The sequence below is a fragment of the Dendrobates tinctorius genome, unplaced genomic scaffold (genome assembly GCF_039654945.1).
Source record: "Dendrobates tinctorius isolate UK_male_01 unplaced genomic scaffold, ASM3965494v1 ptg000455l, whole genome shotgun sequence".
NCBI classification, from domain to species: domain Eukaryota; kingdom Metazoa; phylum Chordata; class Amphibia; order Anura; family Dendrobatidae; genus Dendrobates; species Dendrobates tinctorius.
The window spans coordinates 1,264,341-1,280,858 of NW_027362117.1; the positions used below are offsets into that span (position 1 = coordinate 1,264,341).

General features: G+C 45.5%; 1 protein-coding gene and 1 long non-coding RNA gene across 3 annotated transcripts in view; one reads left to right on the forward strand and one right to left on the reverse strand.

The window, feature by feature from the left end:
• LOC141077512 (uncharacterized) overlaps positions 1-16,162 on the reverse strand; it is a 31,606-nt gene extending 15,444 nt beyond the window's left edge. Inside the window, exons 1-6 of one of the 2 annotated variants that reach the window (XM_073564498.1) lie at positions 16,009-16,162; positions 15,256-15,403; positions 14,964-15,143; positions 13,224-13,347; positions 12,090-12,350; positions 9,230-10,294 (exon numbers count right to left, since the gene is read on the reverse strand). In XM_073564498.1, coding sequence (XP_073420599.1) covers positions 9,612-10,294; positions 12,090-12,350; positions 13,224-13,347; positions 14,964-15,143; positions 15,256-15,333 — 1,326 coding nt within the window. In that variant the 5' untranslated portion in view covers positions 15,334-15,403; positions 16,009-16,162 and the 3' untranslated portion in view covers positions 9,230-9,611. Of the gene's footprint in view, positions 1-9,229; positions 10,352-12,089; positions 12,351-13,223; positions 13,348-14,963; positions 15,144-15,255; positions 15,404-16,008 lie in introns of both variants that reach the window. The other variant, XM_073564497.1, reaches the window with a different exon arrangement.
• The window catches only part of LOC141077513 (uncharacterized), a 28,664-nt gene continuing 17,269 nt past the window's right edge, over positions 5,124-16,518 (forward strand). The window contains exon 1 of the long non-coding RNA XR_012227581.1: positions 5,124-5,479. This is a non-coding gene — a long non-coding RNA (uncharacterized lncRNA). The remainder of the gene's footprint in view (positions 5,480-16,518) is intronic.

The following is a 16,518-nucleotide window of genomic DNA, read 5'->3' on the forward strand; positions in this document are numbered from 1 at the left end:
CCCAGATCAGAGGCGCTTTCCCGAGCTGTATTATGAGAAATATAATATGGGAGGATGGCGGCGGCGGCAAAGACGGAAACGCGTGGGACGCCGGCCTCGACCTCAGCAGCAAATTAGAAAAGACTAAGAAAAAGGCCGGCAACAGTAAGTACATGAGGGAGTAGACAATCCTGAAGCTTCTCTTCTCAGGACACTGAAACCGGGAGCCGAGAAGAGTGTCCATGAAGAGCAGCAGGACCACCAGGGCAGGGGTGCGCAGCCGCTGTAGGAGGACGAGCCGCTTCTCCGGAGCCATCAGGTGAAATGACAACAAGCTGCCACACACGGTGATTTCCCCTCTCACCACTTCCTTTATGCAATCTGCTTTCTGCTATTACTTCCTATCTGGACGTTAACACCTTAAATACCTCCCAAACGTCTAAAAGCAGAGTCAAAATCTGCAGTGCACTGCCTGCACCGCGGGACACGCCTGCCATATTTTGCCCAATAAGTACATTTTTTTAAATTTAACCCCTTATCTGACAAATAATGTGGGTGCTGGCCTTGCACAGATGGCCTGTGCCTACCACAGTCAGAGTAGGACTGTACCCTCCCTATGCCGGTGGGCACACAGTGCAGAGTCGCTGCTGCAGCTTCTTTGGGTGGGCTGGTGCCTGGTCAGGGAGCCCGGGGTATGGCGGCTGGGATGTGCTGCTTCATACTTAGAGGAACACGGCAGATTAGGCAGTGGCCTAAGAGAGGACATGTCCTGCAAAAGATAGTTGACGCTACCACTATGGTCATTCGGCCACCCATCTTCTTGGCCATTACGGCTGCATCAATGTGTCCCTTATGTGAGCGCCATCCCTCTGTGAAACCACTTTGGTGCCATAGCAAGTACTGACCACAGCATCTAAGCGATTGCAGGGCAATTCCTATCCCATAATAACATGGGAACTACCAGCTCACGCTAACACTCTAAGGTTATGTGCGCACGTTGCGGATTTGCTTGCGGAAATTTCTGCATGGTTTCTGCATCTCTCAGCAGAAAAACGCAGTGTAAATCCTGTGCATTTTTTGTGAGGATTTTGAGCATTTTGATGCGGATTTGTTACCTAAATAAAGATATATTATTTAAAAAAAGAGAAAAAATGTGATGTCATTTCCTTGACCAACCTCCATAGGATAGGACTCCATTGTTGATGTGCTTCTACTAAGATGGACTCTATTCTATATTCTTCGCCCTCACACTCTTCCTCCTTCTGACATCATTTCCTTCGACAATTCTGCAGCGTTTTTGGCAGTAAATCTGTAGTAAATCCACAAACCTTTTTACATCTGCGTTTTTGCTGCAGATTTGAGTGACTCAATGGAAGTCAATGGGTGAAAAACGCTGCAGAAAAGCAAAAAGAATTGAGATGCTGCGGAAAATAAAGCGCTGCGAATAAGAACGGAAATTTCCTGATCATGTGCACAGCACTTCAGGATTATCATTGATTTACCTTGCTTTAATAATCCTTTGGTAAGCACAATACCCAAGCCCATTACCCTTTAAAGGAGGGGGCTACACTCTGAAAATACATAAAATATCACAAAGGTCATGTCACTATCAGCTGACCCAATAACCAAGAGTGTCACTCATTTCATAAAACGGACATTTTATTCTACATTAATAGACATACAACCATAAAACCATTGCCTCAAACCAACACATATAGGTAGGAGATGCAACGAAAGGATACAATTCTTGTGTATATAATGTATCAAGAATTTGAAAAAAAATTTTTTACTACAGTATCCAAAATAATATAATATGCCCAACAGTATGCTTAGTATTTTTTGTTGACTACAAAAAGGGCTGAATGGCTATAGGAAAATACTTGCAAAAACTGCAACGATGTAAATAAAATTAACTGTCTTAATTTAAATAAATAAGATCTTGCACATAATTCCCACTATTGAAGTTTAATGACTATTTCACCAGTTGTAAATCAAATAGCATGCAGCTATTGCTGCTGCTACACCACCATAGCCTACATATACATGGATTCAAATCACCCACAGCATACGATATATGCCGCCGTAGCTGCTACAGCGCTACCACAGCCTCTCATATATGCAAAGTTAGGCATGAAAGACAAGCTGCTTCCCCGCACCCCAACGCGCGTTTCGCCCGTGCTTCTTCCTGGGGACAGGGAAGCAGCGTGTCTTTCATGCCTAACTTTACGGTGCACAGGGCTCAGGTAATACGTATTTGGCGGTTCATTCATTTACATTTATATATATGTTTTGGGTTATTATAACCTGCATATATGAGAGGCTGTGGTAGCAACGGCGCCATATATCGTATGCTGTGGGTGATTTGATTCCATGTATATGTAGGCTATGGTGGTGTAGCAGCAGCACCAATAGCTGCATGCTATTTGATTTACAACTGGTGAAATAGTCATTAAACTTCAATGGTGGGAATTATGTGCAAGATCTTATATATTTAAATTAAGACAGTTAATTTTATTTACATCGTTGCAGTTTTTGCAAGTATTTTCCTATAGCCATTCAGCCCTTTTTGTAGTCAACAAAAAATACTAAGCATACTGTTGGGCATATTATATTATTTTGGATACTGTAGTAAAATTTTTTTTTTTTAATTCTTGATACATTATATACACAAGAATTGTATCCTTTCGTTGCATCTCCTACCTATATGTGTTGGTTTGAGGCAATTGTTTTATGGTTGTATGTCTATTAATGTTGAATAAAATGTCCGTTTTATGAAATGAGTGACACTCTTGGTTATTGGGTCAGCTGATAGTGACATGACATTTGTGATATATTTAATAATCCTTTGCATTTTGGAGCATTTCTGCGTGGAAAAAAAGCTGAGGAAACGCAGCAAATCCACATCGTGTGCACATAGCCTAAGTCTAGTAAAAAGTTCTCCACTTATTTGTTGAAGGTCCCATCCAAACGTAAGGCGTCATATTCTGGAATCTCCAGTGATCAGCAATAACTTGTTGGGGAACGGGGCAAAAAAAATGTTCAAATTCCATGTGGCGCCACCTCTGGAGAAATAAGGAATTACATGATACTCTATGAAATAATGGGCTAATTAACACAAGATGCGTCAGGTCCTCCGAGATGAGCAGCACCTCTATGATGTCCAGCTCCCATCTGGGCCCATCATGGTGCTCTGGATCCTCCTGCATTGAGTGTGTGTGCCTGCAGCGGTCAGGGATGTGGCCAAAGATTGGCTGCAGCTGCTGTGTGCTTCAAGAGTAAACAGGTAAGAAATTGGGGGGCCTGAAAATGGTCTAGTAGAGCAACTGCTTTAAGGAGTCCATACTTAATGCAGCGGCCAGGATCGTCCATCTGGCTAATCGGTACTCGGACACGTCCGCTCTTCGCCAGTCCTTACATTGGCTGCCCATTCATTATAGGATCCAATTCAAAGTACTTGTTCTCACCCACAAAGCTCTCCACGGTGCAGCACCCCCCTACATCTCCTCCCTCATTTCTGTCTATTTGCCTAACCGATCGCTGCGCTCTGCAAATGACTTTCGACTAACCTCTGCCCTAATCCGTACCTCCCACTCCCGACTCCAAGACTTCTCCCGCGCTGCTCCTATCCTCTGGAATGCGCTACCCCAAGAAATCAGGACTATCCACAGTTTGCATAGTTTTAGGCGCTCCCTCAAAACACATCTGTTCAGAGCGGCCTATCACATTCACTAATCACAGTCATTCTGTGTGTAAGTGTGCGTGTGTAGCCCATTCACTATCTCCATCCATCCCTCACTCCCTCAGGATGGCTGGACCTTCATTGTAGATACACCACTGTATATACACACCTGTACTCTGTATCTCCCCCACCTCACTGTAGAGTGTAAGCTCTCACCAGCAGGGGCGGCTGATTGTGCTGTAATTATTGTATTGTTAATGTTGTTACTTATGACTTGTGTTTTGAAACTGTTAAACTGTAAAGCGCTGCGGAATATGTTGGCGCTATATAAAGATTATTATTACTATAAGGAGTTCAGGTTCAATATTGAGCGAATACAACATAGAGAAGGGTCAGAGGAGTCACAGAAAGGACATTGCTAAATAAGGGGTGGTCTAGGCAAGCGGAGCAGAGGGGGTGCCAGAGAGCACAAGATTGTGACTGTCTTTATGGTGGCACCATAGGATGGACGGCACCGAGTCCGTCAGTCTCCCCTCTTCTTGCCAACCCTCAATTAAAGGCTCAAGGACAACCTGCTCAGCCTTATTAGTATGGAGCCTCGCCCCTTGCAATTTGTCACTTGAGATGACCCCAATTACAGAGGCCACGGTCCTGGACTCCACACCTGCCTTGTCATGTAGACTGTAGTGATGGCGTGTCGGTCAGGACTTCTCCAGCGGCGGCATTGCTCTTGGTCTCTTCTCGTTGGTGTCCGCTGTTGTTTCCGCATCCTCTCGTCCTTCGTGTCACATCTTAGTGTTGAGGTTTGGGCAATGTCCCTGTGACCGGCGCAGGTTGTGCAGCGCCCGTCGTCGCTCTCATACTTCCCAGTGTATTTTATATGGTGGCCTTAGAAGGGTTGTCCTCTCCTGGACGACACCCGCACATCATGTCAGAGCCCTAATAAACAGCCGATCAATGCTCAGCGCCCGCAGAGCGGCGTCCCGGTCACGCCAGCGCCAAGTGTGGAGAAGAAACAGCTGCAGGAGGCTCTCATGGAAGACTGGACGATGGCATTTACAGGAGTGTCCGACATTCCAGAATATTTCGGGAAACCATGTACGGTAGAGGCAGCTGACGAGAAAACCTGCGCAGAAAAAATAGACGAGCGCAGCTTCCTCCACCGCCAGATGTCAGCGCCACCGAGAGGCCACATGATCCAGGCAGCCAATCACGCGACAGTCTGGATCAGTGATGTCATAGTCCACCGAGCCGAGCAGCCAATCATTTCCTGGCATTCTGACATTGCATCACCATGTCGTGACATCACCACCGAGAGGTCATATCATCCGGGGAACCAATCATCTCCTGACCCTGTGACTTTGTATCCACAGACCTGGGATCTTATTGACTCTTGGGGTGATGTGATGTCATAACCATTTAGAGATCATCATCATCATCTACAGCAGTGACATCATACCTAGAGGTCACATGATCCAGGCAGCCAATCATCTGACCCCAGTGCCAAGGCTGAGGACCCCATTATATACGCGTCTGCCTACAACACAAGCACAGCAGCAGGCTTTACTGGGTAGACTGGAGCGGACTGGCGCAGGTACTCCCCTCCACAGCGACCACCAGCAGCAGGAAGCCACGCCCTCGAGCGCTCATGGGAGCTGCAGTCCGCGGAGCTGCCCATTGTAAGGGAGAAGCGAGAGACTAGAACTACAGCTCACTGATTGGCAGGAATTCGTGTCACATGACGCTGGACAACCAATGACAATTATTGCCGCGCTGTCGGCGTCCTTCGGCAGTTTTGTGAGGAGATTGAGGAGACGTGAGGTAAATGACGGTGGAGCCGCGGTGAGACGTAGTGTAAGTTGTGAAGTGCAGGGTGGAAACAGCGTGGAATCGTTCAGTGAAACGTCCCACGTACCAGTGATGTTTGACACTACCGGAATATGAACGTTATGTGGTGTCCTGACAAAGCCACGGCCGTGCGAACACCGCAGCCATCGTAACCTCTGGTCTGTGGAGGCGCCAGGGATGTGATGGTGCGTTATGTGAGGGAATAAATGCAGAGGAGCGAGTACGGTGACAGCCGACGGTGACACTGGGGGTCTCAGGCGGAGGAGGCCCCTGTGTGAGAGCGGTATGTGCGCCCCTCTGGCTGTGACAGGACCTGCTAGTGGATTTGGAGGAGATAGTGGCCCCTGACCCCTTGGGCCCCGAGGATCTGACGGCCCATGACCCATGGCGAAGAATAGAAAGCTGAGCAAAGAAAGCCCCGAAATGAGTCGTGAGGCCGTGGCACACCTGTCTATCACGCCCACCGCACCTGGCAATCACACCCACCGCACCTGTCCATCACTGCCACCGCACCTGTCCATCACTGCCACCGCACCTGGCAATCACGCCCACCGCACCTGGCAATCACGCCCACCGCACCTGTCCATCACGCCCACCGCACCTGTCCATCACGCCCACCGTACCTGTCCATCACGCCCACTGTACCTGTCCATCACGCCCACCGCACCTGTCCATCACGCCCACCGCACCTGTCCATCACGCCCACCGCACCTGTCCATCACGCCCACCGCACCTGTCCATCACGCCCACCGCACCTGTCCATCACGCCCACCGTACCTGTCCATCACGGCCACCGTACCTGTCCATCATGCCCACGGCACCTGTCCATCACGCCCACGGCACCTGTCCATCACGCCCACGGCACCTGTCCATCACACCCACCGCACCTGCCGCAGGTGTGTGGCCGGATACCCCCTCTACGCTGTCAGCAGGCGGCGGGGGATACTTGGGCGTATGGTGTTCGCATGTCCTATTGTTCTGCGCAGGGTGTGGGCCCTCAATCTCTGATGTCTGGCACCGGCAATGAGGATGAGATTCACCCCACAAGCTGTGACCAGGAGACAGGCATTCATCTGCTGTCGTCGCCTTTGCTTCATCTTTGTGCCAGATTTATAAGGGGTTGTCCAGGACTCGGCAGAAAGTCCAGCAGTGTACGCGGCAGTACCAAGAACGACCACTACACAGTGTATGGCGCGGAGGTGCGCCATCTGCAGCAGCCGCGGGTATCGGCTGATCGGTGGGAGTGTTAGGTCACCAACGCTCTGATAGGGATGACCCATGCTCCAGTGTCAGTCACAATCCAGGGACAGACAGCCATGTTTTTCTAACTCCGTTTAACTCTTTGAATGCAGCCGTCATCTGTTTTTATACAACAATTGAAGGACTTGTCCACTATTAGATAACCCCCACCTAAACTGTTTAAGTGCTCCACATAGCATAAATCAGACATATACTCACCGCCCGGCACTGCTCCTGCGATGTCAGTGCTGCCATTCCCAGTGGTCATGTGACATTGTTATATCACATGACCACTGCAGCCTTTCTACTTCCGACCGACATACAGTAGCTTTTCTGCCAACGATTAATTGCAGCTGTAACATGGTGTAACATCACGTGACTAATACAATAATTAGTATGTATTATTTTTTCCTATATGAGACATTTAATCAGTTAAAAGGAGTGGTGCAGCAATGAACAAATCCTTTAAAAACATGATCCGATGTCAAGCACAGTTGGGTTATTGCAAGGAATCAGTTCAAAACAGATGTACGGATCTTGGCTGCACAGACTTTTGGCCCCATTCATCAAAGCTTTTATGAGTAAAAAGCTTTGAAAATCGCAAAATTTGAACACAACCAGCGCCTGCGCTAAAATTGTGCGACTTATCGTTCTCACGCCATTGTTACTCAGGTCCAACAAAATGGTTGGAGGGGCTGGAGTAGGATTTCAGGCAAGGTGCATGAAATGTGTACGCCTCTTCATGAATCAGGAGTGTCTGTCATCAGCCCATCTCATTAAGACTGACGTGAATAATTGGGCCCAAAGTATTTCTTCTTTTACATGACCATTGAGTTGGGAAGATCTCATCCAAAAAATGGAATAGGCTGGTATATTCCGCACTGTCTCATACACAGACATTCACTCCATATGATAAACGCTTGTCTTAGCCCGATAATTTAAACTGGTCTGCGTGTTATGCTTTTTTAAAACACGGACTGAAAATACTGCCCTCTGAGCCCAGCATTTTGATCATGTATCTGGCGGTGTGTATTGTACTCATTAATGAGCCTGCTGTAGCCTTTGCATTGGCCATAATGAAACTTTGTAAAAAAGCAATCATGCCAGTAATAAGTATAGGGGTTTTTCCATTACTTATTGCGTCATAGAATAGTAGAGTTGTAAGGGACCTTCTGGGTCATCTGGTCCAACCCTCTGTTCAAAGCAGGATTCACTAAATCATAGATCTATCATCCCAGACAGATGTCTGTCCAGCCTCTGTGTGAAGACTTCCATTGAAGGAGAACTCACCATCTCTCGTGGCAGCCTGTTCCACTCATTGATCACCCTCACTGTTAAAAAGTTTTTTCTAATATCTAATCTGTCTCCTCCCATTCAGTTTCATCCCATTGCTTCTAGTCTATTTGTGCAAATGAGAATAAAGATGATCCTTCTACAATGTGACAGCCCTTGAGATATTTGTAGACAGCTATTTAGTCTCCTCTGTCTTCCTTTTTTGCAAGCTAAACATTCCCAAATCCTGTAACCTTTCCTCATAAGACAGGGTTTGCAGACCGGTCACCATTCTGGTCGCTCTTCTCTGAACTTGCTCCAATTTGTTGAGGTCTTTTTTTAAAATGTGGTGCCCAAAACTGGACACAGTATTCCAGATGAGGTCTGACCAAAGAGGAGTAAGAGGGCAATAATGGCTTCTCGTGACCTAGTCTGTATTTTTGATATAGGTTATCAATATCGGATCAGTAGGGGTCCAGTGCCACATCAATAACTGGTTACTAGCTCTGGCAGCTGGATGTACACAGTATCTGGACAGGAACTGAACATAGTGGCCGTGCTCAGGTATTGCAGCTCAGCTCCCATACACTTCAATGAGCTGAGCTGCAGTACCCGAGAAGGGCAACAACACACCTAGCTGCAGTGTCTAAGGTCTGTGCACTGTTGGGGCTGTTCTTGGGTTTTGCTGCTCAGCTCCTATTGAAGTGAATGTGATCTAAGCTGCAGCACTGAGAACGACCACCACACAGTGTATGTGTCACGGTACCACCCCTCAGGGTGTCTGGGATGCAGATACTGACAGCTCAGCCATCCAGTCGGGTACAGGTGTGTGCTGAAGCTGTCAGTACTTTGATTGACCGCATGGCCATCCAGTCTGGTTCAGGGGCGTGCTGTGCTGCCAGTGTGTTTATTGACAGCTCGACCAGCCAGTCTGTGACTGGGAGGCGTCGGCTGTCTCAGGTGTTCACTATCCTGGGTAAATGCCACGCCTCCTTAACTGAGCAGCTTCTCCCAGACGTACATTCATCTTGTGCGGTTTGTGCTCTCCTGTGTCTTGAGTTCTGTATGCTTGATCTGTTGCCTGACCTTGGACTTCGTTCTGACCATCCGCCCGTTTAACCCCTTTAGCTCTGATCCGTTATCCTCCTGGTACTCGGACCTCGGAACGTTACCTGACTATGCTTTTGTCTCTTCCTTCTGTTTATGACTTACCCTCTTAGCTTCTGACCTTGGACTCCTTGACCACTCTAACTCACGGCATGGCTGTGAGAAGTGACTAGCGTCACAGTATGAAGCTGGGCTGCTACGTCCTGCACACTGTGTATATCCAACGTCAGAAGAAACTGACAACAGCTGATCAGTGAGGGAGTGAAACTCCAACCAATCTGATATTTCTGGCCTCTCCCAAGCAGAAGTAATCAATATTTAGTTAGTGGACAATGAGTTTAATATTAAAGTGACAAAAAAAAGGAAAAAAGCTTCCTGTGTAGGTCAACGTTATAATGTAAAGTCAGACTAGGAGGCGATAAATATAGAACCAATCTGTAAAGAAATATATATATTTACTTCTGTCCTGATAACATTTTCTACCTACTTATATCACATGAGTCTTCTGATGTCGAACCAGATTTGATTTTTGTGTGAAACCTTTCCCGCACTCCGTACATGAATATGGCTTCTCCCCCGTGTGAATTCGCAAGTGTCTCACAAAGTCACATTTCTCTGAAAAGCTTTTCCCACATTCGGAACAGGAAAATGCTCTTTCTCCCGCGTGAGTTCTCTTGTGTTTCACCAGTGAACACTTATGTGCAAAACTTTTTGAACACTTAGTACATGGGTACTGCGGGCCGCCCGTGTGGACTCTCTGGTGGTTGCAATACGTCGACTTTTTGATGAAACATTTCCCACACTCGGAACATTGAAATGGCGTCTTGCCCCTGTGAATTCTGAAATGTTTGGTGCAGTTCATCTTTGACGTGAAACACTCTCCGCACTCATAACACTGAAATGGTTTGTCTTTCATGTGAATTCTCCAATGCTGGATAAGATCTGCTTTCAGTGCAAAAGATTTCCCGCAGTCTGTGCATAAAAACAGCTTATCCGATGTGTGAATTCTCTGTTGCCCCGTGACATTCATTGATGTCTTCTCATATTCAGCCCCTGGATCCCATGTGGACGAAGCATCAAGAGAAAGTTCCTGTGGATTAGAGGCTTCACAACAGAGACGGAGGAACAATGGGGTTGTTTCTGGTGTGCAGGCCGTTTCTTTAGGAGAAACTTTGGAGGAGAGAAAAACTTTTTTACTTTCTGGGTTTGTGACTTGATCTGATAGAGCTTAAAAAATAGAAGAAAAAAGTGTTAGACATATTCTAAGAAATTTTGCTTTATCCTATGACATTTTTTCTCAGCTTTAAGTTTGTTTTACACTGTTGGGCTCATACCCTCTGTAAGTATTAGGCTATGTGCACACGCTGCGGATTCACCAGCGGATTTTTCCGTGCGGATCCTCAGGTAAAACCGCAGGTAAATTGACCTGCGGATTGGCCTGCGTTTTTTTCCCTGCGGTTTGACATCTGGACAATGGAATAGGTGGCAAACCGCAGCGGAATCCGCCGAAAGAATTGACATGTCAATTCATTCTGCGGATTTAAAATCGCAGCTTTTCCCCAGTGAAAAAACCACAGCATGTGAACAGCAGAATGTAAATCACATAGACTTACATGGTACTGTACACTGTCTGCGGAACTGCTGCGGATCCGCAGAGGCCAAATCCGCAGCGGATCCGCAGCAGAATCCGCAGCGTGTGCACATACCCTAAACCTGACAGTGTGCACGGTCAGGATGGTTGCTGAGGCATCTGTCAACCATAGGGACCCAATGTACATGAACATATACCGCATGGTATACATTTCTTTGCAGTGGCCCTCTATCTAGGAAAGTGGAATCTGCTGCGCTTCCTACACAGCTAAACAAGCTGTATAGTAAGCAGTTAACAGACATAATATATGTGGAGGCCTAAATATAACTGGCCAAATAGATTAAAATTAATCAAATATATTCCCACATTATATATATATATATATAGATAGAGATAAAGGACTAAGCAGGATAACTGCAGAATTACTGAAAAAGCACCAACAGGAAAAGCAGTCACGAATCCATAAATACATAACTTTTATTGAAAATTCATATAAAATGTGGACATTACATAGCATGGATTGGGGGGGGGGGAATATATAAAATTTATATAGACATACTCAGTAGTACAAAGGACCAAACACACCGTATTCACAGCGCCAGGAAAACAATCATTAAGTGTACTAGATAATGGCTGCATACCCCAACCAAAGGTTAATACAACCTGTTAAAGATGCATATATACATAGGCTTATAGCTCAACAACTATTACTATCTATAACTTGATTGCCATATTTCCCAGACACAGTGCTCAGAACAAAGCAGCCATTATCTAGTACACTTAATGATTGTTTTCCTGGCGCTGTGAATACGGTGTGTTTTGTCCATTGTACTACTGAGTATGTCTATATAAATTTTATATATCCCCCCAATCCATGCTATGTAATGTCCACATTTTATATGAATTTTCAATAAAAGTTATGTATTTATGGATTTGTGACTGCTTTTCCTGTTGGTGCTTAAACAAGCTGTATGCAGTCGCACACTTTCAGCCTCCTTCCAGTGAATGGAAGCCTATGGCGATATTACAGTATGCGCTGGGAAGATCTCCAGATGTATTCTAGGCTATGTGCATAAACGCAATGTGTACCTAACGTTACATCCACCATAAATTGACCCGATTGTAGTGGGCAAGTATATGTAGTCTGGAACATATCTGACGAACTTCATCTTGCAGAAACCACAGATTAAAAACCCAAACCTTTGTTTTACCTGCAACATTGAAATATCAAGCGGTAGGGTTAAATTGTCAGTGGATCCTTTCAAAATGAGTGAAATATAGTCGGAAAAACCAAAAGTTTTTGCCTAAAGATTTTTGTAATGACAAAGCGATCAGAATTTGGGACGTCACCTGAAGTAACTTGTTGTTACCAACCTGGGCAGATATTTGCGTAGTTTTCCTCCTCCTTGCATTTCAGATCACATCTTATTAACACTTTTTTCTCCTCCTTGAAAGTCTTATCACCTCTCGCTTGCACCTCTTCCTCTTTGCACGGCTGATGACTCCACATGTGCACCTCTTCTTCCTCCTCCTTGAAGATCACATCACATCTCGTATGCACCTGGTTTCCCTCCTCCTTGCACTTCTGATCACACCTAACATGTGCCTCTTCCTCCTCCTTATTACTGGATACACCTGTAGGAATTTTTTGCAGCATGAAGAATCGTATTTTTGACTGCATCATTTTAGGGGCACATGAGAAACAAAACATTTTTTTCCTTTTGCAGTGTAAATTTAGATTGTTCACCATAGGACATGAATAACACGCTACCGTTATCATATGGCCCCAAGGACATTGCAGGCCAAACAGTATTTTTTATTTTTTTTATTAGGAACTGTCTGCTATTGAAACCCATAAGCACAACGCAATCATGTCATGGGTTTGCTTGCGGGGTGACATGGTCCCTTCCTCAGTCACCACCTAGATGCCACGGTTTCTTTTCACTGCGGGATCTAGGTATGGTTCAGAGCAATACTGTCCTGCGGGGTATACCCTGTGGTCGAGCTGTATAATACAGCCATATTCAGAGGGATCTGCTCAGGCACACAAATAATGTATTTACATATGGTTGTTCTGATGTACATTGTCATTCAGCAGTATGCAAGTGGATTAGATAAAAATTACCATAATTACCAGGCTAAGCTGGTATTAATTTGGATATAAGTGGAGCTGCTCCCACCTGTGATGTCTATACTGGATTGGACTATTTCCAGCTCGGGCACCATCTGCTCTGTAGAGTGATCACTACTAGCATAGGTGACACTAGCGTCTATGCTTCTTCACCTTGTGGGATAGCAAAATTGCTGGACTGGCAAGTGTTGGTACATTCCATACAGAGTGATACACCCTTGTGCACTCAGAGTACTAATCAGGGACACAAAACATGTAATAAGATCTGTTTGTAAAACCTTTACTAGAATGATGGATAATGAAGTTTTATAATAAGGATAAACTTTGATACAAGTGTTTTTATGTTAAAAAGAAGAAATTAAGCATTGTGGCTTTACCCGTTGATGTGGGAGGCTGGTGATTCTCCATCATAATCTCCTTGTACAGATCCTTGTGACTCTTCACATACTCCCACTCGTCCATAGTGAAGCTGACAGTGATGTCCTCGTATCTTACAGGAATCTGACACACATAATAATAATTTTTATTTCTATACTCCAACATATACCACAGCACTTTACATTTCAGAGGGGACTTGTACAGTCAATAAAGACATTCACCAGTTACAGGAGGAATGAGGTCCCAATCACAAGAGCTTACAATCTATGAGGAGGAGTGAGGGCCCTGCAGCTCGGAAGCTACAATCTATGAGGAAATAAGGGAGACATGAAAGGAGAATGGTAAAAATGCTTGTATTGTGCGATCCATCCATATAAGACATCAGGTATTCACATAACGCTACATGAACCAGTCACCAGCCAGTATGTGTACAGTGCAGACAAAGAGGGCTATTAAGTGCATGGAGGGCGAGAACAGATGCTACATCTGAAGAAACGCAAGGGTACAATGGGAATAGTTACATTAGTGAAGTGATAGGACAGTCTAAGGAAGTGCATTTTAGGGCACTTACTGTGGGTATTAGGAATTAATCGAATTGTCCTGAGTAGTACATTTTGGAGAATTGGTGCAGCACGCAAGACGTCTTGGGAGACAGGAGCGTGAGGTTCGGATTAGTGAGGATTATAGTCGTAGGTCATTAGCAGAACGGAGGACACCAGTAGGGTGGGAAGAGATGTGGGGTGGTGCTGAACCATTGAGAGCTTTGTGGGTGAGAGTGATAAGTTTGTATTGAACGCTTTATCAGATGGGCAACCAGTGCAACGACGGGCACAGGGTTGAGGCATCGGTGTAGTGGTTGGAAAGCAATATGATCCTGGCTGCTGTGTTCTAGATGGTGTCATGGGGTTACCGTGATGGAGCGGAGCCAGAAGACCGCAGCGTCTGTTTGCTCCTTCTCCGTCGCTGAGGAGAAGCATTACTCCGTCTTATTAAAAAATTCTTCCAGCAGAACGGGGTTAATCGGCCTTGTTGGAAATCTCTGTTCTCAGTTATGCTCGGTTAGCCACTCCTTTTCTCTATATAATCTGGGCTATATTACTAATCCTCGGCAGAGTTAGCTTTTTGCTGCATGGTTAAAGGAGGGAGAGAAGTTGGTATGAGAGAGTGCTGGAGGAATTATAAGCGACTGTTTGTTCTGTACGCTTGGTTATTCCTTATCCTTCCCCGTTTTGGTTTCTTCCCTTTTTCTACACACCCCGGAGGATTCCTCTGTTTTAATTTTTGTGCTTGGAGTTTTCAGTTTTCCCTTGTCTTTGATGCCCTGTTTGTCTGGTTGGTGTACTGCGGTGCACAGTAGCGCCCCCTTTTCCCTGGGTGGTGGAAGAGAGCAGACGGAGGGCTAACTTAGGAGATAAGGCAAGGGCGGAGGCCCTGGCGTCTTCGTCATCTGAAGTATCTTGGGGAACAGGGCGAGCTAGGGCGCCCCCTAGTGATAGGGCAAGAAAAGGAGCCCCTGGTCACTGGTCACTCATCAGCTGTGTCGTGACAGACGGATTGGAAAGGGGAGAATTTAGTAAGAGGGAGACTGATCAGTAGGAGTTGCAATAGTCCAGACAAGAATGAATAAGAGCAACAGGAAGAGTTTTTGCAGTCAAAGGCACGAAAGGGTCAAATGATCCAGAGACCCCCCCCCCCCCCCGAGTGCTCCTGTATATCACAACATTCCCATCAGTGCTCACCTCTCCTGTCAGCAGCTCGATGATCTTGCTGGTGTATTCTAGGATTTTCTGTTCTGTGCTTGCCTCCAGTATCAGTGAGTGATATGTAGGGTCTTGTACGCAGATGGGGGTCCTGCTCCATGCGTCTGACATATGAGGGCCACTCCACTTCCCAGATGTCTTTTTTACTATTGTGTAATCCTGTTTGGGGAGAGACCCTAATATATTAGTATTCAGTGCTGGAATAGTTCACCCCAGAGCAATTCCCCTAGTAGTGGAGAGGTCCTATGATATATTTCCTGGAATGCCTCACCTCTCCAGTCAGCAGACAGATGATCTCTAGGGTGAGGCTGAGCACCCTCTGTGTCACCCCACTCCTGTACATGTCCATTGTGTGTAGCTCAGGTGATGGGCTCTCCCCTGTAGGGCAATTTCAACGTCACAAGTCCTCACAATTCAACCTAGAAATAGATTAAAAAAAAAAAAAAAATAATCGAAAAATAAACTCTTGGAGCCTGTGTATAAGATAAAGATTTTGCTATAAAATTAGAATATGGCCATTTAAGGGAAAGTTCACACAGGACTTTTTTGCTGCGTTTTTTTTCTTTTTTTAATGCTAATTTTCAGCTGCTTTTTCCATTACAAGCAAAGCCTATGAAATTTCAGAGATCTCATGCACACGCATTGGTTTTTTTGTGTGATCAGGATTTTGTGCTTTGCTGTGTTTTTTGGACATAGAGCATTCACCCATTGACTTCAATGGGTGTTGGAAAAAACGCTGCAATAAAGCACTAAAAATGCAGGTGTCATTTACAGCGTTTTTGCTGTAGAAAAGTCATGGACATTAGCATGGACAAAGAGACAAAAAAAAAAAAAACGAATAAAAAAAAACTGCAACAAAAACACATTAAAAAAACCACCTACACCTGCCTTTTTTCCGCAGCTTCTTTCCTGCCAAGAAGATCAGGTTTTATTGCAGAAAAAAAAACAGCAAAAAAGTCCTGTGTGAACTTACCCTATGGTGAACTGCACTGAAATCCAAGGGAACAGTGGCTATCACTCTTACCTCGTTTCCTCATTACTCTCACTCTGTAGACTGTATAGTTCTGCTCCTCCTGCACATTGCCATGTAATAAAGGAATTGCTCACATTACTTACTGCAGGACTGCACACAGCAGATGCAGTCAGGGGCTTCTTAAACAATGAGTAACAGGACATGACGTGTAGGGGGCGTTGAGTTATGAAGGATCATGGGAGCTGTAGTCCGCACGGTGGCTCAGTGGTTAGCCTGGGTTCGAATCCCACCAAGGACAACATCTGCAAGGAGTTTGTATGTTCTCCCCGTGTTTGCGTGGGTTTCCTCCGGGTACTCCGGTTTCCTCCCACACTTTAAAGACATACTGATAGGGAATTTAGATTGTGAGCCTCATCGGGGACAGTGATGATAATGTGTGCAAACTGTGAAGCGCTGCGGAATATGTTAGCGCTATATAAAAATAAAGATTATTATTATTATTTTATTGTATAGGTGAAGTGAGAGGAAAGAACTACAAATGATGGATTGGCCTCTTCTGTG